This window comes from Mesoplodon bidens, assembly GCF_964165515.1.
Source record: "Mesoplodon bidens genome assembly, chromosome: 7".
Classification (NCBI taxonomy): domain Eukaryota; kingdom Metazoa; phylum Chordata; class Mammalia; order Artiodactyla; family Ziphiidae; genus Mesoplodon; species Mesoplodon bidens.
The window spans coordinates 61571940-61598437 of record NC_138164.1 but is presented as its reverse complement, the minus strand read 5'-3'; the positions used below and the strand labels follow the sequence as shown (position 1 = coordinate 61598437).

At 39.7% G+C, this 26498-nt stretch overlaps 1 protein-coding gene across 1 annotated transcript; it reads right to left on the bottom strand.

The window, feature by feature from the left end:
• Nucleotides 1-1786: 1786 nt before the first annotated feature.
• Nucleotides 1787-26378, bottom strand: SPCS2 (signal peptidase complex subunit 2). The gene is made up of 5 exons (XM_081241317.1): nucleotides 26232-26378; nucleotides 14269-14352; nucleotides 13509-13668; nucleotides 8633-8768; nucleotides 1787-2571 (listed from the first exon to the last, which is right to left on the bottom strand). The coding sequence occupies exons 1-5, from the start codon at nucleotides 26343-26345 to the stop codon at nucleotides 2385-2387; spliced, it is 681 nt and encodes a 226-aa protein (XP_081097443.1). The 5' UTR covers nucleotides 26346-26378; the 3' UTR covers nucleotides 1787-2384.
• Between the last annotated feature and the right edge of the window lie 120 nt (nucleotides 26379-26498).

The following is a 26498-nucleotide window of genomic DNA, read 5'->3' as shown; positions in this document are numbered from 1 at the left end:
CATTCAAAACTGGCTGGAGTGACCACTCAGTTGATGCACGTGTCAAAAGCCGGCTAGAGGTGCTCTTCAGCCTCACAAATTGCACCCATGCTGAGGCTTGAGCCTGTTCAAGTGATAAACTATCACTTGAAACTATAGGAAACTATCCTAGAATATCACAATTGGGCAGGTGGGTGGGCTGGGGTGCACACAGGATGACCGCATGGCTGGGCTACTAACCCACTTCTTTCTTTATCAAATGGATACTGCCTCAACTGATCAGGGAGAAACCTTAAGATAGCCATGCAGCCTAAGAAAGATCAAAGTGGGGTTTATGGGCAGATTTAAGGGATTATAGCATTCATATTCTTTGTAATCAGAAATGTTTTATATGTAGGCATTTCTAGGGGGTAAGAGCCTTCATAAATCCCAAGATATACATCATCTAAAACCTCTTTGACAGGTTCAGACACTTAGTGCTAGAGAAGAAATGAGATTTGCCCAAGGTCACAAATTAGAGTAAAGCGGAAAACTCAGGTCTCTGTCTCTCACTTGAGGACCTCTTCTATTCCCCCTCTTCTATTGAATCCTTCCTTAGGATAGTGAAAAACTAGAAGAAAAACACATCAATTAATATGGAAATAGTTAAATTAAAACCATTAGTACTATGGAATGCAGCTATTAAAAATGCATTTGACTTATGTATACTGACAGGGAACGTACCTAAGAAATATTAAGTTAAAAAAAACAGAACATATTTCAACGTAATTCAATTTTTGTAAAAAAAATATAAAATACATGTTTATATATGTAAAGAAAACGATATAACTGATGTGAAAGAATTCCAAGGAGTCACCATGGAGAGGGTTATTCCGTCTATATCCATGAGCTTTGGGACCCCTGTGTCTAACAGTACTTTCTTCACTGTAAGAATATGATTATCTGATTATACTTTCAAAAGCTTCAAGTAGCTGACAGAATAGAATTTTCACCTGGGGGCGGGGGGGAGGGGGAGAGGAAACTAGAAGCTCAAAGAATTACACGGCCTACCCAAGGTATATGGAAACAGAGTATAGAATCCAAGGCTTCAACTCCCTGTCTAGTGATGTTCTACAGTTCCCTACTGCATGGTGCTAAATAGGGCAATGTTCCCAAGTCAAAGAGGAAAATGTGATAACTGGGATTTCTTATAAGCTGATTATAGTTTTAGGTACCAGGCTCAGCTGGAATTATATTTATGTAAGACTAGAGGGACAATATTCCTATAGGTCACAGGATCTGGGCAACTGCCCAGTTCTTCTCTGACCATAGTGGGAAAATACTAGAAATGGTGCTGCTCACAACTCTGGAGCCAGACACAACAGGTTCAAATCCCAGCTCTAACGTTAGCCATGTGACAAATTATTCAATTTTTGTGCCTCTGTTTCCTCATCTATAAAATGGAGATAATATCAGTACCTACTTTCTTGGGACAGTTGTGAGCACTAGCGAGTTAATACATGTAAAGGACCTGGAACACTACCTGGCACAAAGTAAGTACTGAGTGTCACTACTGTTATCACTGGAAAGCTAGCAGTTCTTCACCTACAGGTTCTCAAGGGCCTCTGACCAGTGAAACAGCCTAGAAACAAAAACAACCTATAGCAGTAAGACTGCTAACATGTGCTGCTCTGTTCCTTCCATCGAGACTATGACTCCATTTTTTCACATCTTCTTTCCTTTTATTGAAAAAAATTTTAGAAAATGGCAGTTGATAAAGGGCACAAACAAATCAACAGGGATACACTAGTGGAAAACATAGACAAAATAAAACTAAAAATGCCATTGGCTTCTTTAATTGGTTAAGAGCACAAAATGTAACAGGCAGAAAGTCTCTTTTAAACAAATTAAAAAGCTGTGGGTTTTTTTTCCCCAATTCTCCCCAAGTCAGATATATACACACCCACAAAAATGGTGTGTGAAGGAAAACTGTCTTACACAAGAAGTTGTATCCTGAATTAAGGGAAACGGCTGTTGAAGTGGGAATTAACACAATAAAGTCAGCAACAGGTTAACAATTTAAAAAACTGAGCCTTCAAATGCTGCATGGCACAAAGCTATACTATATAAAGTACTGCTAGGTATGAAGGAGGAAGTCTGTACGGTTTTTAGCAAAAATGCTTTTCCAGAAAAGCAAATCAAAACAATGCAATCAGCAGACCAAAGAGGCTACAGCTAGATATCAGAGCTACAACTTCTCATATCTGAGCTAGAAAATTCTATTTATACAGAATGAACTAAAATTTCAAGACAAAATGGACATTTTTTACATTTCTTACTTTATCCATATTAAGTTCTCTGTTTCTTTCTCCCTCACCCCTCAATTCAGCATAATCCAGCCAAAAGATGGCTGCTTTTAGAAGTGGCTATTTTATTTTTCTTTCTGTGGCAAGACTGTCATGAAGCCTGGATATCTCAGGCTCATATGCATCCATGACCAGGGTCCCGCTGTGGTCAAAAAACTTAGCAATGGATTTGGTGAACTCGGCTTCCCGTTGCTGCTTTGTTCTTCCACTGATGAAGGTCAGCTTTAGAGTGTATTTGTCATCAAACCTAAGCAAAGATAACAAATCAAAAACCAAACACAGACATTCAGCCAGTAACAACAGAGCACCAAGTGTTTTTGAAAAATAGGGCTGAGCTGGCTACCAGTGATATAGGGAACATACAGCATTATCCTTTCCAGAAAAAAAAAAAAATTCCAGGGCACCTTCAGGATAGAAATTCTGGTTCATAGGCGTTGCCATGTCTTCCCTGATTTAATTACTGTGTGCCTCCTTTACCTTGTCATAGATTGTTAAACCACACAGACCATCTTCTCTCACTGCTGGCCTTTGCTTCGTTGTTATGCTAGAAGAGTATTCCTAGTAGACACTTTTCTCCAGTCTCACCTGATTAGTGAGACTAATCTGTCTATAACAAACGTTCCCATTTGTTAAGTTCATACTTGGGCATGAACTTTTCTGGGAAAACCTTCCCAAACTGGGTTAGATGTCTTGCCTTTGTCATCCATGCACCGTCAATTAATAGTCAACCCAAATACTCAGTGCCTATCATCTGCTAGGTCTAATGACAGGCTCCTACGCTGTCAGTGAAATTACCTATTGAAATGATAATTACGTATTTTTGTTCTTCACTAGTCTCAGGGATTTTATTTTTTTAGTTTTCACGTATCACTTGTGAAATTTATTTTTCTAATTTTTTGGCTGCACCATGCAGCATGCAAGATCTTCCCTGACCAGGGGGGATCGAACCTGTACCCCCTACATCGGGAACACGGAGTCTTAACCACTGGACCACCAGGGAAGTCCCTGTCTCAGGGATTCTTGAGGGCAAGGATTTTGTCTTATTTTCTATTCTTAGCTTGGAGTTTGTTGGGCAATCAAATTTTTATTGATAAATGAAGAACCCTTGTTTTCACAGATGTTCCCCAATTCCAGGCTGCTCAGTCCTTGTTCCCTGTAATCAATCTAGCTCCAGGTTCTACCCTGATCCCAGGCCAGGGATATATTTTACTACATGAACTCCAGAGATCCCTTAGCTACACCTTAAGGTATCTTGAAGGCTTTTACTACCTCTACTCATTCAAGAGGGTTTATAACATCAACCCCTGGCAGGCTGACATTTCTCCCCGCAACTCCACCTGTTTCTGTCTCCATTTAATTAGGGCATATTTGGTGGACTGTCAGGCTGGTATTATCTTTAGAGCAAGCAGAGGCTTGAGCCTCTGCTTTTTTCTGCATGTTTAAAACAGGAAAAGCACCACCTATTTTTCAGGATCACTGTTATGGTTATAACAGTGCCAATCATTAACCAGTGCTCAAAAAAATCATAGCTCAATAAATTGTTGTCTAGCCAGTTACTTCCAACCTAGATAGCTAGGAGTAAAGGTCCTTGAATATTTTCAACACCTCAAAAAATTTTCTCAAGCTCTGATCAACTGCTGCTAACTGATATCACAGTAATTTTTGGACTTCTGAGCCCAGTTCCATGGCTCTGGTGGCAGGACACGATCTAATGCATTTTTAAAAAGTTACTCATTAATTCAACATTTATTCAGGACCAACCATATATGTCAGGCAGTTTTGGATGCTAAGGATATACATCAGTGAACACAACAGACAAATCTGTCTTTTGAGACTTTTATTTTGCTGTGTGAGGGAAAAATAAAATAAAAATTATGATATTCTTTTAAATATGGAAAGTCTTCACTAAGCAGATGTTTGAGGAGAGCCTAAAGAGGTAAGAGAACAAGCTCTCTGGAAAAAGAATATTCCAGGCAGAGGACACAGTAAATGCAAAGGCCCTGAGGCAAGCACGTGCCCAGAACGTCTGAAGAACAGAAAGGAGGCCAATGCAAACAGAATGGAGAGGGAGAGGATAAAAGCCACAGGAGATGCGGAGTGTGTGTCCGTGGGTGTGGGGCTGCAGAGAATAGATAAGCATGGACTTCTAGCTATGCTTAGGATTTCAGTCTTTCTCTATGTGAGAGGATTTTGCGCTGAGGATTGAGCTGATCTGCCTGATCCTTTTAACAGGATCATTCTGCCCACTGTACTGGAAAGAGACTGGGGGCAGGGAGAGCAGCTGCAGAGGTCCATTAGGACATTATTACAGTAACCTAATTGAGAGATGATGGCCACAGTGGAGATAGTAAGTGGTTAGAATGAATATAATTAGAAGGTAGAGCTGACAGAATTTGCTGACAACCTATTCAAAGGATTGAGATAAAGGAGTCAAAATTATTCCAGAGTTCTGGCCTGAGTAACTAGAGGGATGGAGCTGCCATCTATTTAGATGGGGAAAAGCAGGTTTAGGTAAGGGATAGCAGAGTTAGGTTTTGGATATGTTAATTTTGAGATGCTTATTAGGATCCAATGTCAAACAGAAAGCTGGGACATAGCTGGAGTTCGGAGAAGGTCTAGGATGAAAATACAGATTTAGACATCTTCATCATTATAGATGGTATTTAAAGTCCTGAAAGTCTGGATAAGATTACACATAGTAAGTGAATATAGATAGAGAAGAAATGCTAGGAACGAGCACTAGTGGCATTTCAAATTCAGAGACAGGGGATAATGAAGAATCACAGAGAACTCTAAGGAACAGAGACACTAAGGTAAGAAGAAAATTAGAAGATTACGGTATCCTACAAGCCTAGTTTAAAACAAAATTTTTTTAACAAGGAGAGAGTGATCCACTGTTCAAATGCTGCTGACAGGTCAAATACGATGAGGAAAGAGAAGTGAAGATAAGCAAATCCAAGAGATGATGGGAGAAGAAAAAAGGGGAGCAGAGAAATGAGAAGACCATGTGAGGAGAATATGTGAAAAGAAAAACAACTTTTTCAGGTGGGAGAAATTACAACATATTTGTATGCCAGAAAGAATAACCAAGCAGAGAGGGAAACATCAAGTAAATGCGAAGGGATAGAATCTAGTGGACAAATGGAGAGGAGGCTTCAGATAGGAACTGAGAAAGAAGGTAGAGTATGATGAGCACTGTGAGTGGATAATGATGGGAGAATTCTGATTGCTGCTATCTTCCTAGAAACAAAAGAAGCTGAGAGTGAAATGGGGGAGGAGGGCAAGAGGTTTGAGGATAGAGAAGAAGGTATGAAAGATCCTCTAGGACAGTGAGAGAGTAACTGCACTACAGAAATGCCACGGAATCTAAGCTAGGTAAGGAGGAAGTGAGACAATGGAGAGAAGAGGACCAGGGAAAAGGTGGTAGGCTCAATGGATTATGGATGCCACTGGGGCTGAAGAACTGTTGGGACAAGAGAACAAGAAGGAGATAAACTAGAAAAATATAAAGCAATGGTCAAAGAGTGCGGTACTTAAAAATGAAATTATTGAAGATAATTAGTTATCAGTAATAGCAAGATCTAGGGTATGTCCAGGGAAATAAGTATTTAAGACATGGCAGAAAACAAGATAATCAGAGGAGAGGAAGTAAAACTAAGAGGCCAGAGTACTGGAATAATCATCTACTTGGATACTGAAATCATCAATCAAGCCTTCTGAAAGGAGCTATGTTAAAGAGAGTGCCAATGAGCCAGGAGCCATCTCTAAGGAAAGAGGAGTGAGCCTGTATTTCACTACAACAAGAAGGAACAGAGGTGGCATACTTCCTTTCCACAGGCACCAACAATGTGGCAGTTGGTAAAAGTCAGCGGTGAATGTGAAAAAAATCAGAACCCTCATATACTGCTAGTAAAATTGTAAAATGGTGCAGTTGTTTTGGAAAACAATCTGGCAGTTTCTCAAGCAATTAAAAAGTTACCATATGATCCAGCAATTCCTCTCCTAGGTATATTATATGAGAATTTGTCCACACAAAAACTTGTACATGAATGTTCACAGCAGCATTATTCTTAAAGGCCAAAAGGTGGAAATGACTCAAAGGTCCCTCAACTAATAAACGGATAAACAAAATGTGGTATATCCATGCAGTGGAATATTATTTGGCATAAAAAGGAATGAAATATTGATAACATGGCTGAACCTTGAAAACATTATGCTAAGTGAAAGAAGCCAGTTACAAAAGATCACATATTACACGTGATTCCATTCATATGAAATAAACGGAACAGGGAAATGTACAGAGTAGACTAGTGGTTACTTCAGGTTGGGAGAATGAGGGGATAGGGAGATGATTGTTAAAGGGTACAGAGTTTCTTTTGGAGAGGATAAAAATGCTCTAAAGTTGACTGTGGGGGACTTCCCTAATGGCGCACTGGTTAAGAATCCACCTGCCAATGCAGGGGCCACAGGTTTGAGCCCTGGTCCAGGAAGATCCTACGTGCTGCAGAGCAACTAAGCCTGGGCGCCACAATTACTGAGCCTGTGCTCTAGAGCCCGCAAGCCACAACTACTCAGCCTGCGAGCCACAACTACTGAGCCCACTTGCCTAGAGCCCGTGCTCTGCAACAAGAGAAGCCACCTCAGTGAGAAGCCTGCGCACCGCAATGTAGGGTAGCCCCTGCTCTCTGCAACTAGAAAAAGCCTGTGCACAGCAACGAAGACCCAACACAGCCAAAAAATAAATAAATAAATAAATAAATAAATAAATAAAAGTTGACTGTGGTGATGGTTGTAAACATCTTTAGAAACACTAGAAACCACTGAACTACTTTAAATTGGTGAACTATGATATGGGAACTGTATTTCCATAAAGCTGCTTAAAAAATACTTAAGTCAGAATGTAAATAATGAAATCAAGATGTTGCTAGGGTCTATAATTCTGAAACTCTGCTTTAGGGGCTTGGCACAGGGTTCAGATCTATGACAGCTGAGACCAAAATGGCAGCTATGAGTCCTGCCAGGAGATAAGAACTCAGATGCAACATCAGGATGAAGGTCTGCTCCTCCTTACAGATATCTCCAAAAGCTGGTAATGAGAGGCTGTTTGGTGTTGATGCTATATTTACCTTCATATATGTGAGTAACTGTACTTAAAACTTGAGAGCCTACTATGTGCTAGGAACTATACCATGTGTTTTTAGGATAGTGACTGAAAGCATGAGTTCAGATGTGGGCTAAATTCACTTTGGGGCTCTATAACCCTGGAATCATTCATTAAACCCTTTGGACCTGGGTTCTTATCTTTAAAATGGGTTGTTCTAAGGTTTAAATGAGACAGTGCAGTTGGCACAATACCTAGTATATAGTAAATGCTCAACAGATGCCATCTCTCATAATGCTTGGTATACAGTTGACCCTTGAACACTATGGGGGCGGGGGGAGGGTGTTAGAGGGTATTAGGGGTGCTGATGCTCTGCGCAGTTGAATATCCATGTGTATGTAATTCATAGTCACTCCTCCATATAGATGGTTCCTCTGTATCCACAGTTCTGAATCTGCAGATTCAACCCACCATGGATTATGCAGTACTTCAGTATTTACTATTGGAAAAAAAAAGCCCATGTATAAGTGGACCCACACAGTTCAAACCCCTGTTGTTCAAGAGTCAACTATATATACCAGTTGGCATCCTCACAAAAACTGTACAAGTCATTTTTTACTCTATTAAAGCTCAAATAGTTTACCTGATATACCAAAAGTCACACAGCTAGAAAGAGACAAGCTGGAATTTGAACCCAGTTCTAGATACCTAGAAAGACCTGAGGTGTCAGCTGCACAAAGTTACACCCATTGCTGACTGAATTGTGCTTCTCTGAGTTGCCCAGTGCATTGTTTCAGAGATTCCTGATTGCACAGACTGCAGTCAGGATCACAGAAGACATAGAAGCTAATGGGGTTCTTCAAAGACAACTGACTTCATACCTTTGGCCTTTACAGTTATATATATATAGTTTATAATTCTGCTCTCTAATTGGCTCAGTTTATTGGCCACAAGGAAAAAGAAAATCACTCTTTATTCTTCCACCAACGTACTTTCTCCCACAATTTATCCTCAAGAGCACTTCTGTGATAATGGAATCTCAGAAGTGCAATACCAAGGAAAACCTTCTAGTTCACAATCCTTTCTTCATTTTATATGACTAGTACTATGATCTGCAGAGAGTAGGCATACAATAGTCTGTTGATAATGACTAACACCCAGAGAAAACCCAACATCAGGATTTAAGAATCTGCGAGGATAGTCATACCTTTTGAGACTGGACGACAGCTGCCAAATATCATCAGGATCCATCCCTGTGGGATCTTTCCTGTGGGCCACGAGAAAGATGCTCTTCTCCTTATATGAGGTATAAATGGTCAGGATCCCCATCATCACAAAATAGGTTCAGATAAAGTTAAGGGGAAAATACACAAACATACACACAAAAGAGAAATAACACAAACTGACAAGCAAGGGCTACAAAAACTTTCATGATAGTCCTAAAGAAGACAGTTTTGTCTTGCTGTAAAAACACTGAAAATTTAACTATTTCATTTTCATCCTTATGTTTATGCAAGAGAAGCAAGGCTCTCTCTGGTTAGTTCTGCAAAGAACATCTCAAAAAACAAGAAAGGAAAAAGGTACAGGGCATAAATCGGCTCTCATCTTTTCTGTTCAAGGCCAACATATATAAAGAGATCCTCTATTACCTAGTTTGTCAAGACTTGTGCTTATTTCTCCATACAATACAAAACTAATAATCACAGTGGACTTGACCACACTCAACCAATTTCAAGGGTCATTAAAAGAGGAAAACTGACTTCAAATTAGTTTACTATAAGAGTCTCATGCTCTACCAAATGAGCTAGCTGGGTGACCACCACAATTTAGTTTACTATAAGGACAATTACTTCCTCCATACATGTAGGCTTATTATTATACTCAGTTTTTGACAGTATTAACTATCATACTTGAGTGCCTGTGTGCCAGAAACTGGCATAAGAGCTTTGTGTACATGTGTCATTTAAATTTTATGAAAGGGACAGGCAGGAAAGTATAGTACAAAGTGTATGAGCTTTGGAGTAAAGTGGTCCTAGATTTGAACTCTGGCTTTTAACCAATGTAACCTTGACAAATTACTCCTTATCCTAAGGCTTAATACTGTCACCTCTAAAATGGGGATAAAACTGACTTTTTAGAATTGTCATGAGATTTACTGATGGTATATACATTTTTAGTGTACACCACACAGAAGACATTTATAATGGTACTATTATTACATATAAAAACGACATGATTATAAAAATGGCAAGATCGTGTTTTGTTTTAAACAAATATAATCAAACAAATGAAATTCTGTCAAGGCCGTTCTCTTGGGAGGCCATATAATTATAATAAGGTTGCTGTCATTGTTCAAACATCTTTGGAACTCTTTTGAGAACTGTCTGTAGAACCTATGGCATATTCTTTTGAACTGACTTAATGGTGAAAAAGTTCATACTGGTATGATTTATCTGATACTGTAAGCAGTCAAGGTGCAAATTCTGTGACTATAATCTGAGATCAATTTGGATAATACCACTTTTGATCAGGACCCGCTTTATTCAATGGCTTTCTAACTGCCTCTGAAGAAAAATCCCCAAAGTGGAATTTTTAGAAATATTTCAGGTGGTTCTAAGATTGTTATGAAAAGCAAACTGCCTACCAAAATGATCTGTTTTCAACAACTAGTACATATCAGTACACAGCAGACATGCAATAGCACGAGGTGGCTATTTAGAATGAGGTAGTCCTATATATACTAATATGGAAAGACATTCAATATATTTTTTAAGTTAAAAAGAAAAGTTCAGTATGTATAGATTGACTTGGGGAGGAGGGAGTGGGGACCACAAGAAAACTATCAACCTATTTAACTTTATATTCTAAATATAGTATAAAATCTCTCATTTGAACTTTATAATAATTCTGAGTGTGTATTACTCATATTTATAAGCAGCATTCAAACAGTCTCCAAAAAGTAATTATCACAAAAACAACTTGAAATTTCAAACCCAGGTTCTCTAGCTGTTACACAAGCCACACCTATACCTCATGCTCAGTAACTCCCAGTCTAGCCCCTCAGCTTCAAGGAAACCTGACACAGATCTGAACCTCCAAAATCTGATCCTTTCCTAAAACAGGTATACCTTGGAGACATTGCGGGTTTGGTTCCAGACCACCACAATAAAGGAGTGTCAAAATAAACTGAATCACACAAATTTTGTTTCCCAAGGCATATGAAAGTTATGTTTACATACACTGTAGTCTATTAAGTGTGTAGTAGCATTATGTCTACAAAAAACAATGTACACACCTTAATTAAAAAAGACATTATTGCTAAAAAATGCTAACCGTCATCTGAGCCTTCAGCGAGTAGTAATCTTCTTACTGGTGGAGGGTCCTGCCTCAATGTTCAGATGGCTGCTGACTGAGCACGGTGGTGGTTGCTGAGCACTGGGGTGGCCGTGGCAGTTTCTTAAAATAAGACAATGAAGTTTGCTGCATTCATTGACTCTGCCTCTCATGAACAACTCCTCTGTAGCATGCAGTGCTATTTCATAGCACTTCACCCTCAGAACTTCTTTCAAAATTAGAATCAATCTTCTCTCAAACCCTGCTGCTTTATCAACTAAGTTAATGTAATATTCTTTTTTTTTTTTGCGGTACGCGGGCCTCTCACTGTTGTGGCCTCTCCCGTTGCGGAGCACAGGCTCCAGACGCGCAGGCTCAGTGGCCATGGCTCACGGGCACAGGCATGTGGGATCTTCCTGGACCGGGGCACGAACCTGTGTCCCCTGCATCGGCAGGCGGACTCTCAACCACTGCGCCACCAGGGAAGCCCTAATGTAATATTCTTAATCTTTTGTTGTCATTTCAGAAATCTTCACATCTTCACCAGAAGTAGATTCCAGCTCAAGAAACTACTTTCTTTACTCATCCACAAGAAGCATCTCCTCATCTGTCAAAGTTTGATCATGAGATTGCAGCAATTCAGTCACACCTTCAGGCTCCATTTCCAATTCCAATTCTCTTGCTGTTTCCACAACTGCAGTGTCTTCTTCCACTGAAGTAATGAACCCCTCAAAGTCATCCATGAGGGATGGAATCAACTTCTTCCAAACTCCTGTTAACGTCTGATATTTTGTCTGTTTCCCATAAGTCACAAGTGTTCTTAATGGCATCTAGAATTGTGAATCCTTTCCAGAAGGTTTCAATTTACTTTGCCCAGATCCATCAGAGGAATCACTATTTATGGCAGCTACAGCATTACAAAATGTATTTCTTAAATAATAAAACCTGAAGTTGAAATTACTCCTTGATCCATGGGCTGCAAAATGGATGTCATGTAGCAGGCATGAAAACAACATTAATCTTGGTGTACATCTCCATCAGAGCTCTTGGATGACCAATTGCATTGTCAATGAGTAGTAATATCTTGAAAGGAATCTTTTTTTCTGAGTAGTAGATCTCAGCAGTGGACTTAAAATATTCAGTAAACTATGTTGTAAGCAGATGTGCTGTCATCCAGGTGTGCTGTCGCCCAGACTTTGTTGTTCCATTTATAGAGCACAGGCAGAGAAGATACGACATAATTCTTAAGGGCCCCAGGACTTTCAGAATAGTAAATGAGCAAGGACTTCAATTTAAAGTCACCAGCCGCATTAGCCTCTAACAAGTGAGTCAGCCTGTCCTTTGAAGCTTCTCTCTAGCTATGAAAGTCCTAGGAGGCACCTTCATTCAATATAAGGCTGTTTCACCTACATTGAAAATCTGTTGTTTAGTATATATAGGCACCTTCATTAATTATCTTAGTTAGATCTTCTGGATAACTTGCTGCAGCTTCTACATCAGCACTTGCTGTTTCACCTTGTACTTCTATGTTATGGAGATGCCTTCTTCCCTTAAACCTCATGAGCCACCCCATGTTAGCTTCAAACTTTTCTTCTGCAGCTTCCTCACCTCTCTCACCCTTCTTGGTATTGAAGAGAGATAGCACCTTATTCTGGACTAGGCCTTGGCTTAAGGGAATCTTGTAGCTGGCTTGATCTTCTATTCAGACCACTAAAACTTTCTCCTTATCAGGATTAAGGCTGTTTCATTTTCTTATCATTCATGTGTTCACTGGAGTAGCACTTTCAATTTCCTTCAAGAACTTTTGCTTTGCATTCACAACTTGGGTAACTGGCACAAGAGTCCTAGCTTTTGGCCTATATTGGCTTTCAACACACCTTCCTCACTAAGCTTAATCATATCTAAGCTTTTGGTTTAAAGTGAGAGACATGTAACTCTTCCTTTCACTTAAACTCTTAGAAGCCACTGAAGGGTTATTAACTGGCCTAATTTCAATACTGCTGTGTCTCAGGGAATAGGGAAGGCCCAGAGGAGGGACAGATGGAGAGATGACTGGTCTGGAGCAGTCAGAACACACACAACATTTATCAATTAAAATGTTAGCTGTCTTACATGGGTGTGGTTTGTGGTGCCTCAAAAAACAATTACAATAGTAAAATCAATGATCACTGATCACAGATCACCATAACAAATATAATGATCATGAAAAAGTTTGAAACATTGTGAGAATTACCAAAATGTGACAGAGATACAAAATGAGCAAATGCTGTTGGAAAAATGACGCCAACAGACTTGCTCAACACACAGGGTTGCCACAAACCTTCAATTTGTAAAAAAAATAATGCACTATCTATGAAGCACAATAAAGCAAAGTGCAATAAAGTGAGGTATACCTATACCCTGGCATGAGTGGCTTGAAGCAACCTGGTCTAATGGGTTAAGTTCTAGGCTAGAAATGAGAAGAGCTGGGTCTCACTATTCCTATGTATTTTCCTATTAGGTGCTCACACTTGGATTATAACCTCTACATTAATAACTAAACAGAATTAAAGATAAAATAACTGTATTGAATCTAAAATATCAATGATAATTATGACATAAATTTACAGATGCTCACATTTCATAATGTTAAATAGTAACATGAGCAGGCCCCAAGATGAAAGTTTGTTTTTTGTAAGGAGCAGAGAAGAGTATCAGTAGAGATTTTAACAAACTGTCAGTAGAAAACAAACCTGAGCTTAAAGGATATGATATAACGCACAAAGCCAAAACAGGTTTGGACTCTGGAAAGGGGTGCATATAATCCCAAATCAAAGCCACTATGGCGAAGAAACAGGAGATGGTACAGATGGTGAGGCGACCGTCAATTAGACCAAAATTCTCCACATACTTGTACTTTTCCAGAAGTACCTAGTGAGAAGAAGAAGTAAGCAAGCTAATAGGAATACCTCCCTCTTTGTATCTGCTTTTATTCTTAATTTCAATGATGAAAGTTATGTTAATCATATAAATGACCAAGTTGTTATCTCCAATCAGAATTTTGACACTCCGAACAAAAAAAAGATTCAACCTGTTTACAAAGATCCCAGAGAAAAAGTTCATCAACTTCTCATACATTTTTTCTTTTCTAATCCTCATCTCCCTAGAATGAAGCTAAACTTTTCTTTTCCCTTTTAAAATACAGAGATGACCCATCATGGCTGAATGTCCTATATTCCCTCAACCCTCTTGCCTCTTGGCTAATTAACCTCAAAAATGATAGATTACCAGCTTTCTGGAATTCAAAAATTAGAGATTCTGAAGAGAAATCTGAGGTAACTAACGATTATATTTTAACACCTGTTCCCCTATATACACTGTAAGGATTTTAGAAAATGCTTTCTGGCTCAATTCCTAACACTGAAAACTAAAGTCATTCTAAGTCATAGAAGGAAAAAACCCTGCAAGAGATGTGCCATCAGCTGTATACATACTAACAGACTCCCCGCTCCCCACCCCCAAAGAAAGTACCTTTTTGGCAGAATCATCCAAAGAGTTTTTCACAGCTGATCCATCCCATTTGTCAATTTTTACAGGCTTATCATCAATCTTCCACTGTAAAACAAACAGATAAGTTGTGCGTTAAGAGATATGGCATCTTACTAAAAGTAAAATGAACTACTTCCTTAAGAGCATTCTCAAGTATATATAACATTTATTCTCTCTTCTGATGTTGGACAGCTAAAAGACAAAACACTTGAAAATGAAGTTGAAGGAGGTCACTAGAATCAGGTGGTACTCGTATGATGTTGCCAGTCTCCATGCTAGAAAGTCAAATGTACAAGGCCCAAACCAGAACACTTACATAGGCTGAAGAGACTATAGTGTGAACTCAAATATCCCATCCCCATTTTACTGTGGGAATAGAAAGGAACTGCACTTGTTCATCCTTTCATTCTGTGACCATAAAACCCAGACAATATACATCCATGAACTTTCGGATGCTAACAAAATGACAAAGGTCTCCTTTAACATATTTTTGTCTGCTAACAACTTTTATATTTTATCAGCATGTCTTAACTGTAGGAAAACAGCAAATCCAGTGTAGTCTGTTGGAAAGAACATTTTGAACTAAGTCCTATCACCAGTTAGGTACATGACTTTGTTCTGACTGAGAACAAGTTCAGAGATGCTGCATACGAGAAATAAAGATGGAACAAACATCTGTAAAACGTGAGAAGATTTTAAAGGAGTGTAGAAATATAATTAATCAAACTTAAGTTTGTGATTCTATATACTATTACACAAAAAAGAAAAACTATTCTGTGAAGTTTGCTGGGGGAAAAAACATGAACTAAAACAGTCATACCTCAAGTGATTAAAACTCAATCAAGGCCTTTCCCCTTTGTGTCTCGTAAAAACAAGAATTTTCTTTGAGAAAATTACTAGTGGAAGCATGTTGTAATGATGATTCTCATAGCCTGCCAGCCTACAAATCAAACATGACACTTAATTTTAAAAATACAAATTGAACCAAGAAGAAATTCACAGGCTATCTAGCTAAACAGCTCGCTTACACTTAGTTTAGTAAATGCCATTTTGACAATAGCAAGCAAAAGAAAGAACTTGTATAGCCAGAATCCATATCAGAATTTGAATTATTTGTGAATCAGTCATTAAAATTTTTTTGGCTCGTTCCAAAAAAAAAAAATTATGCTCTCAGAGAAACCCAGCCACCCATCACTACCTGCAGTGCATCACAGAAAAGAAACTTGCCTCTACAATTTAGAGGATAACTTCTTGGAAATATTGGGGGATAAAACACAGAAGAAGCCATTACAACATGTGCTAAAATAGTCTCAGCTCTAACTCCACTGGTACCTAGAAGGATCTTCAGTAAGTGGAACAGGAACATTTCCAGTGAATTACATAAACAAGAAAGTTTATAATTGATTTCTGAAGAGATAGGAGCATCATCCATTCTGTGTAAATGAAAAACCTTAGCTTATATCAAAGCAAATAGCATCTCTGCTGTAGTACAGAGACACATCTGGAAAAAAGGCAGGAAAATGGACATTTTCCATCATTCTCAAAAACTGCCCATCAACTAAAATGTACGATACTGGTCATGTACTCTCTATTGCTATTCAGGGTATTTTAAAAACTATATTCTTCTCACTCTTCTCTTCCTCAACCCTAAGTGCAAATTACCTTCCTTTTGTAAGGATGTGGTAACTCTGCACACAATTCCTCTTCCCCTCATTCCCTCCTGTGTATTATAGATATGTGTATATTGAGCACAATCAACAATCACAAGTATTGACTTACTTAGTTATTATGTGCACCAACATCATACATATATATACATGGTTTAAAGAGTTCTGTAAGTTATTAAAAAAAAATAGCAGTCCTGCTTCCCCTCCCCTTAAGACTCTTTCTATTGTCATTTTCCACTCTCCAGAGACAGGCACTAATTTCAACTCCTTTGGCTGATTTTTGGGTATCCACATCTCTGGGGGGAAAAAAAAAGTTTATATTATTATTTTCAGTTCTCAGCATTAAATCTATTGACTTTTCACCATGAAAGATGAGATTTAACCACTTCATCCCCTGCCACTTTCGCATTTATTTTTCCTGCTCCTCCCTCACCATCTTTTTGATATAGTTATAGTAGATCAATATTGATTTGGTCTTATACCTTAGTTTTTGCTAGACCATTATTTGGAGTTTACAATATGACCATAAATGCTATTCACAGATGAGTCATGTATATTAGGATTACTTTTTCTTTCCTGCGTAGCTTTTTGATTTTCTTGGAGCTACTACTGTTTTTGTTGCTGTTTTTAATCATACAACGTATTTCTCACCAATATATTCTCAAATTCTCCCTCAATTGTTTAACTCTCCTTTCAATATTTGCAATCATATTCAGCATTCTGTGAATTTCATCTTCCTGGAGAAATCTCTCTTGGAGCCTTCTGGACTGCTTCAATCTAGGTGGATTTCTTTCCAGTCCCGCTGTATTAACTGTTATCCTGGAATCTCCCTTTACTATGACCCGGGGAGTTCCCTTAACCTCCTCTTGGGCTAATCCCACTTTTCTTAGATACCATGCCTTACTCTTTTCTTGGTTTACTATTCCAGCCCCTGTCCATCATCTCCACCCTCCTCCCACCACTCAAATTTGTAAATTGAAATCCTAAACCACAATGTGACAGTATTAGGAGGTGGTGTCTCTGGGAAGTAATTAGGTCATGAGGGTAGACCCTTCGTGAAAGGGATTAGTGCCCTGATAAAAAGACATGAGAGAACCTGCTTTTACTCTATTTTAACCATGTGAGGATACAAGAAAGTTGTCTGTAACCAGTTAAGAGGGCTGTCACTAGACCCAACTATTCTGGTACCCTGATCTCAGACCTCCCATCCTCCAAAACTGTGAGAAATAAAGTTTGGTCATTTAAGCTATCTAGTCTATGGTATTTTTGTGAGAGCAGCCCAAACTGACTAGCATCCTCCTTTTACAGATAACACTACGGGTTTAAGAAATTTGCCCAAGGTGAAAGCTAGGAAGTGGTAAAGCTGGGACTAAATCAAGTTTTCATAATTTCAAAACCTGTGCTCTTTCATTATTCTACACTGCTTCCCACAAAATATAAGGAAAGGAATTATTAGCCATAAAAACAAAAGGACACAGACCCCTGAAGTGACAGCCATATAAAGTATCTTGATTCTTATCTAATAAGTTATAGTTAATAACAAAAAAAATCTTAAAAAGATTTTAATCTTGAATATGTCAACAAAACTTGCAGGATACAAAATATTTGGAATTTTCCATTTTCCTCCATTTAAAACCAACTGCTATTTGACTGAAAATATACTTCAAAAAGTCCTATCTTAAAGAAATTACTTCTCTACCACTATCAACATAAAACACTTTATCAAACCAGCACACTGATGCCAGACCTGGATGACGAACCATACACAAAAATTATGCATTTGATGGCTTTGATAGAACATTATAAAGACTCACTTCAGTTATTCTCCACTGCAAATTTGAATAATAAAAAGATTTTAGTAGCAGTGAAAACAGAAGTAAAGTTATGCTGTGATAAAGACCTCAGTGGATTGCTTCATAAAGTTCCTTAGCTTGACAACTGGGTAGTAAGACTCAAAAGGATTCCTCAATTCACACTGAAGAGATGAAGGATACCAGAAGTGAGCTGTGCCGATGGAAGGACCCTGCTCTGATTTTAAAAGAACTGAGCATGGCTCTAAGAAAAATTAATAAACCTTTTTTCTCTCTTCTTTGGTCTCTCTCAGTTTACAAAGTGGATGTAGGCCGCAAAGGGGGAAGGTAGTAGGAGATGAGGCACACCACAGAGGGAGCATATCCTAGATGGCCTTATTTACTAGGCTAGGGGACTTGGGACCTTATTCTGAAACAAACAGTGGAGAATATTTTAAGCAGGTGAACAACACAATCAAACTTATGTTTTTTAAAAAAGTCATTTTTAGTGGCAACCTAGCAGATGGTCTGGAGGGGAGTAACAGTGGAGATAAACACATCAGATGGGGCCTGATTTAGATGCAGGGCCTGAATTAGAGCAGCAGCAAGGGGATGAAAGAGGATTATTTATGAGGTAGAATTGGCAGGACTTAACATCAGACTAGTTACAAGAAACATGAAAGAGAGAAGATAGAGATGACCATTCTACTAGAATTCGGGCTTAGATAACTCTCTGAGCTGTCATATTGTTTTCCAAGAGAAGGAACAGAGGAGGAAAAAGGAGAAACACCCATTTGTATATGATAAGTTTGAGATGTTTAAGCTCTACAGTTACATTGATTTCAGAATTTTCTAAACCAAAATAAGATTATGAAAACTGATGGCAGACTCAGAAGCTGAGATACTATTTGAGTTGGAAATACGTACCCCTACCTCCCATATGCACTCATGTGGCAAAAGATCAGAAAGCAGTAACTTCAAAATAAGGAAAAAATGTTCAATTTGGGGAGCAAACGATGTCTGTCTTGAGAATGCTTACTATCATCTAATTTAGATTCCAATTAAGAAATACCAGGATATCTCAAAGAGAGATATTATAGCTCCTGGCAACATACTTAATCTTCAATTTCCATCTATTTTTTATAAAAATGGGCAAGAAATACTGCAAAGAAAATTACTTGCTTAATAGTGGCTTATTATTGGCTGCAGTTATCACTGGAGTTAAGTTGGAAGTTAGAAATGACCACACAATAATTATGAGCATGAGTATTAGTGGCAACACCAGAGTAACTGGAGGTAAGTAGACTGGCTCTGGCTACTTAAGTCTAACATACCTAACAGATATCAAAGTGGAGATGGCAAGTAAGCATTTAGACATATAAATCTGGGCTCAGAGGAGAGGTCTAGGTTGTAAATATAAATGTGGAAGTCATCAACTTAAAGATGGAATTTAAGCCATGACACTGTTTATCTCTTTGGGATGAGTGTACATGGAGAGGGCCGGGGCTCGCTGATATTTACAAGTCAGAAGAAAAAATAACAACAATAAAGATAGATAAGTGGAGAAGGAGGAAAACCAGGGCAAGTGGTGTTCTAGAAGCCACATAAAGATAATATTTCAAGAAAGAAGTGATCGATGAGTCAAATACTTAAGGCCAGGTAATAAGAAAAACCACTACTGAGATTTGACAAGATGGAGGTCAGAACAGAGAAGTGGTGCAGGCAACAGCTAAAGAAGGGACTTGGGCCGATAGAGGTTGTTAAAATCTTTGATACCACTGTGTATATAGCGGTAAATAGTTAAAAAAAAATAATAGTTTGAAGCTTTAAAGGTTACTCCATAAACCCTGTAAAAATAAAAAGAATGTTTTTAAAATTGAGATCTAATTCACATATAAAACTCACCACTTAAAAACGTACGATTCTGGCCTTCCCTGGTGACACAGTGGTTAGGAATCTGCCTGCCAATGCAGGGGACACAGGTTCGAGCCCTGGTCCGGGAAGATCCCACATGCCACGGAGCAACTAAGCCCATGAACCACAACTACTGAAGCCCACGCACCTAGAGCCTGTGTTCTGCAACAAGAGAAGCCACCACAATGAGAAGCCTGCACGCTGCAACAAAGAGTAGCTCCCGCCCACTGCAACTAGAGAAAGCCCACACAGCAACGAAGACCCAATGCAGCCAAAAATAGATAAATTAATTTAAAAAATTAATTAAAATGTACAATTCAGTGGTTTTTATTATACTCACAAGGTTGTGCAATCATCACCATCTAATTCCAGAACATTTTCAGAAGAGACCCTATTCCCATAAGCAGTCACTCCAATTACTACCACCCCACCCCCAGCCTTGGCAGCCACTAATCTACTTTCTGTTTGCATGGATCTATTCTGGACATTTCATATCTATGGAATCATATAATATGTGGCCTTTTGTGACTGGCTTTTCTCACTTTAACATCTTCAAGGTTCATCCATGTTGTAACGTGTGTATTTCCTTCCTTTTTATGGCCAAATAATGTTCTACTGCATGGATATACCACACTTTTATGGGTTGCTTCCACCCTTTGGCTATTGTGAATAATGCTGCTATGATCATGTGTACAAGTTTTTGTGTAGACATACATTTTCAATTCTCTTGAGTTTATAACTAGGAGTGGGATATGCTGAGTCATATGGTAACTCTTTTTAACTTTCATCATTTTACATTCCATCAGAAATGTAGGAGGGTTCCAATATCTCCACATCTTCACCAATAATGGTTATTTTTCTTATTTTATTATAGCCATACTACTGGTATCTCATCGTGGTTTTGATTTGCATTCTCTAATAACTAATGGTGTTGAGCATCTTTTCATGTGCTTGCTGGCCATCTGTATATCTTCTATGGAGAGATGTCTATTCACATCCTTTATCCTTTTTTTTGCTTTTTTTAATCAATGTTGGGGAAGCAATGACAGGTTTTTTTAAAAATTATTTATTTATTTTTGGCTGCACTGGGTCTTCGTCGCTGCACACGGGCTTTCTCTAGTTGCACTGAATGGATGCTACTCTTTGTTGAGGTGTGTGGGCTTCTAATGGCGGTGGCTTCTCTTGTTGCAGAGCATGGGCTCTAGTAGTGCAGGCTTCAGTAGTTGTGGTGCATGGGCTCAGTAGTCATGGCTCGTGGGCTCTAGAGCGCAGGCTTGGTAGTTGTGGCGCATGGACCTAGTTGCTCTGCGTCATGTTGGATTTTCCCGGAGGGATAGAACCCATGTCCCCTGCGTTGGCAGGCGGACTCTTAAACACGGCGCCACTAGGGAAGTCCGACACCCTTTATTCTTCTAAAAACTGGTTTGTCTTTTTATTATCGAGTTGTAAGGTTCTTTATATAGTTTAGATACTAGACCCTTACCAGATATATGATTTGCAAACATTTTCTCTCATGCTGTGGACTGTCTTTCCACTTTCTTTTTTTTTTTTTTTTTTTTTTTTTTTTTTTTGCAGTACGCGGGCCTCTCACTGTTGTGGCCTCTCCCGTTGCGGAGCACAGGCTCTGGACGCGCAGGCTCAACGGCCAAGGCTCACGGGCCCAGCCGCTCTGCAGCATGTGGGATCCTCCCGGACCGGGGCACAAACCCGTGTCCCCTGCATCGGCAGGCGGACTCTCAACCACCGCGCCACCAGGGAAGCCCTCCACTTTCTTGATAATGTCCTTTGACACGAAAAGGTTTTTAATTTTGATGAAGCCAAAAATAATGAGTTTTGAGATGCTTTTAAAGTTTAGTTTGCAAAACAGTATTAAAAACCTGCATCTTGTTTCTTTACACACAAACACACACATCACAGTACTGCCATAAAACTGTTCACCCTCTTTGTCAGAGCTGGGTTAGGGTACAGGCATACTACCCTGTTCGAGTCTGGCAAGCTAAGATCCCATCGAAGAGAGCAAAAGAGTATATATGACCTGTCTAAGGACACACGTTGGTGGGTGACAAAGCCAAGGCTTCAGCCTAGGTCTTCCAACCTCAAAACAGATGCTCTTTCCACTACTACATTAGCTAGCACATGGTCTGCTCCAGTATGAGAGGCAATGTACTAATTAAGGTAAGAGTACTGGATTAAGAGCTGGGAAGCTAGGTTCTGGAATTGTAACTAACCCGCTGTGTGCTCTTGGACAAGTTGCTTGATCTTCCCCTCTCCAACTGTGTCCATGTTTATAAAATGAGGAGGCTGAACACATGAACTTCAAGGTCTCTTCATTATAAACATTTTTGAGAAATCACTATTGATTAAGCAGAATAGTTAAAAACCAAACAAGAAAAAAACCCCTTAGTTCTCAACCTGGATGTAACTGTTAAAATGTAGAGGAAATAAATAAATAAACAGCTATGTGTGAAAACATGCAGCTGTCCAGGCCCCACCCCCAGAGAATCTGATTCAGGTCTGGGATGAGGTCCAGAAATCTGTATTTTTAACTAAAACCCCAAGAGAGTCTGATGTAGACAGTCTTCATATGTTATAAAAAATATTATCTAAGGAAGCTGAAATCCAGAGTAACAAGCTAGTTAGTGGCAGCTATACATGTTTTGCTGAGTGCTTACTATGTGCCAGAAACCACTTTTTAAGGTAAATACTATTATTATCCCCACTTTACAGATGAGGAAACTGAGATACAAAGAGATTTATTAACTTGCCCAAGAACATATATCTGTTAAGTGGCAGAGCAAGGATTCAAAGCCAGCCAGCCAGCCTGGCTCCAGAACCTATGTTCTCAGCTACTAAGGTATAAAAGGGGTACTTTAAGATCAGGTTGACAGTTCAGCCAGGAGACAGAAATCCACGTATGAAGTTAAAAGGGCCTGGATATAACTTCTAGAAAGCATGGTTTAATACCACATGTCAATTTTAATAGCCAAAACAATTTTAATAGCCAAAAAAACATCCAACCAGGAGACAGAAATCCAACTATGAGGTTAAAAGAATTTGGATATAGTTCTGGAAAGCATGCTTTAATGCCACATGACAATTTTAATAGCAAAAACAAATTAACAATTTTTATAGCCTGCTACATAGAACAAAATGCTTTGATGTATTTTGGGAAAAATAACTTACCGCAGTGATCTAAGTTATTCTGTGATGGAAGCTGGAAGGTTATATTTGCATACCTATCTTTAAGATCAGGAAACTAAAATTGCTTTGTTCTCAAAGTCAGTTTCATAGAAGCAGAAACTCACATCTGCTTAGGGAAAACTACAAGCATATTTGCATCTCTCTATTACATTTCTTCATGGCAAGTAAAACCAAAGCTGCAAGAAATAAAATAAAAACCCTCCAAAAAATCAAGACAAATCAAATTAAAGAAACTGTAAGGTAACAGCCTCTCATTCCCACAGAGCGAAAGCTTCTCTATTCATTCAACTCCTGCTCCACTGAGAGTAACATCTTTTCCCCATTTTCTCTTCCACAGTACCCTAAGTTTTCAAACAAGCAGAGGCATCATCCTCTAAGGCAGTTTCTGAAGACTGGGGTGTCAGATCTGAAGTTTTTTCTCTGCTAAATTCAATGCTCCAAGTATTTATTCTGTGTTGATCACCATAGAGAACGTCTCATGGGAAACTGGACAAATTGGTAGAACAATATAAAACAGTATGTCATATTAAGCGACAGCTTAATTCCCATGTGCAATAAATGCCAGGGACTTCAGAGGAGAAACAACTCAATGTAAGGCTGAAATGAAGTTCTCCAAGAAAAAGCACCTAAACAGCTCCCGACTTATTTTCTCTCTCCTCGGCCCCTCACTTCTTAGTTAATTCTGCCAAATGCTCCTTTCTGAGGCCTTTTATCTATCTCTGCTACTCAAGTTAGGGTTCTCCTCACCTTATCATTCTATTTTTGTAGCCCTGTACAAAGAACATTTACCAATATTATGACTTAATATTTACAACAAGCCTACCATATGTATGGGCATCCATAATGTGCACATAAGGAAATTTAAGTTCAGTGATATCATAACTTATCCAAGACCATGTAGTTTTTAACATGCTGCACTAGAACTCAAACTTGTCTTTCTTTTTATATTAAACCCCATATACTAGTATGGTATGAGACCTTATTAGAAGACTTCTAATTTCTACCACTCCGAGCTATTTGAATAACTTTTCTAAAACCACTTTATATATTAGGCTCAAACCTTCAACAGGCTTCCTTCCTACTTCTACTTCAAGCAATCCATGTCCTTCTTCATCTGATTCTACCTATTTGTCATTACAGGTCTCTTAGAGCAGCGCTGCCCAACCTTTTTGGCACCAGGGACCAGTTTCGTGGAAGACAATTCTTCCACAGACTGGCGTGGGTGGACGGAGATGGTTCAGGCAGTAATGCGAGCGATGGGGAGTGACAGATGAAGCCTTGCTCGCTCGCACCCCATTCACCTCCTGCTGTGCTGCCTGGTTCCTAACAGGAACTGGGGGTTGGGGACCCCTGTCTTAGAGAATAGTCAGTCAACTCAGTAACTGAGAAACATCAGGCACCGTGTACCTTTGTTCAAGGACATTCTTAACTGGTATGCCGTCTGTCTCTGTCTCTCTCTCAAAATAAGGTCCCAGTTCCACTCTCAAACATGAGGTCTTTCCCTAGGGCTCTCATCCCCTTATCAATTAGATCTCAGGGATCATTCTCTCACTTTAACTTCTGTAAAAAGTACACATGTGAATACCAAATAGTTTTATGTTTAATATTTTGGGTACCCCATGTCCTATACTCAGCTATACTGAATACTCTCTGACAGTAGGATTCTTGATTATTTTCCTCTGCCATCACACCTCTGTATTAGATACTATAGGTTACAGAGATCATTAACGTATATTATCTCATTTGATTCTCCCCAAAACCCTAATATTTCAGGTGAAGAAAGGGAAGCTTGGTGAGGTTAACTGACTTGCCAATCTTCATACAGTTTGAAACTAACAGATCTATGTCAAAGCCCAAATCTTATGACCCCCAAATGCAGGTTCTTCCAAAACGCACTGATGCCATACACTTTTCAGTAATCACTGCCTTAGCAGACTGTCCATGCTTAATGTTTGCTGGTGATGATCCAAGTGGAGCAAAGAGCAAGAGCACTCAATGGGACAGAATAAACATAGGCTGTGAGGTGTTCACCCAGCAGGAAGGCAGGATCTGTGTATGAAAATGACCATCAATTCTCAACACTTTCACATACCTTGGAGCGATTTACCATCCCAACTCCCAGAACATGTTCCTATCTCTTAAAAAGGGTTAAGAGTGTGACAACCATGTCATTCAAAACCAATGACACCCAAAAAGAGAAGCAAAAAGATCTGGATCCAAACCCCTCAATATGATCATGTATTCATTTCTTAAGCACCTACCATGTGTTAAGCACAGAGAAGTCTGAAAGCTGTTTTCAATTAAAGTAAACAATCCTGACTATTTACTATGTTAAAGACCCCATGCTTAACATTTCTCTCAAACTGGCTTAGGGCCCTACAATGAGAGAACTGGAAGGAACCTTAGGGTACATTAAGGCTAAGTCCCTCATTTTACAGATGAGGAAACAAAACACAGGGAGAACAAGCACATTTCAAGGTCACACAGCTAATTAGAGGCAGAACCAGTACTAGGACCCAGACCTACACGCAATTGTTTCTCTCAAGATGCTATGCAAAGGGCAAGAAGGGCCAACCCAGGAAAAGAATCTTTCTTTTTTTCTTTTCTGTTAAGCCCTTGTTGTTAGGACATTAACACAAACAAACAAACAAAAAAACAAACCAAAAAAACACAACTGGATGGGTGGAGGGGGAGAAGAGGTAAGCCTGAGCAGGCAGCAAGCTCATGAATTCAATTCACCTAGGGCACTTGGTGGCAGGCGTATAGGGGGGGAGGGAAGGAAGGGGGAGGGTGAAGAAGGAGAGAGAAAAAAGATAAATCTTAAAGGCTTCCTGTCAGCGCGTAGGGGAAGTCAATACTCGAAGTATTGACTTCTTCTCGGGGTATCGAGATAAAACGCCTAGAAACTTCAGGAAGCAAAAGGCCACGAGCACTCTGGAATCTGTAGCAGCACGCAAGCGTGGCGGTCGTGATGGGGAGATTGGAGACTACTGAGTTCGAACAGCGGCTTTCATTCAGTCAGGATTCACATTTCCCTGTCGGTGAAATGGACACATTCAACAGTGGCCCCCAGCACCACCAAAGAAAAGCGATGGCCGCACTGAAATGTGAGAATAATCGAATATTCCTAAGAAGCTGTAGTGGCCGGCATTAAGGACCGAACACTTCCGAGAAGTAAAGAAGTCCTAAAGAGGAGAGAGCCCGGGTTTGAGGTGTGTAGGGAGCTGGCTACAAGCGCCCGTAGGGTTCCCACGGTGGGCCAGACGAGAACTCCCCCTGGGAAGCCGCAGAAGGGGGGCGAGGATGGGAAAGGGGGCTCGCCGCCTCCCGGGCGTCCCCAGGCCTCGCCTGCCCCCAAGAACCGACTTCTCACCTTGTCCAGCAAGCCGCTGCGGCTACTGCCTGTCCCACAGCTGGAACCACTGCCAGCCCCACTACTGCCTCCGCCACCACCAGTTCTCCCTCCCTGAGTAGCCGCCGCCGCCATCTTGCTTGCTTCTGCGTCTCCCTCCCCTCCTACTTGTCCGAAGCCGATTGGCTGGAGCTGACGGCGTGACGTGCCGCGCGGAGTCCATCGGGATCCGTAGTTGGGGCCGGCTGACGCGAGGTTACCAGCGGAAGTGGCCACGGGGCCGCGGAA

Excerpts from the sequence above, each read along its gene's own strand:
- SPCS2 (XM_081241317.1), bottom strand. The coding sequence starts at position 26,345 with ATGGCGGCGGCGGCTACTCAGGGAGGGAGAACTGGTGGTGGCGGAGGC. Across the intron at positions 14,353-26,231 it reads GCAGCGGCTTGCTGGACAAG|TGGAAGATTGATGATAAGCC; the intron begins GTGAGAAGTCGG and ends TTTGTTTTACAG. Across the intron at positions 13,669-14,268 it reads TGGATGATTCTGCCAAAAAG|GTACTTCTGGAAAAGTACAA; the intron begins GTACTTTCTTTG and ends TCTTCTCACTAG.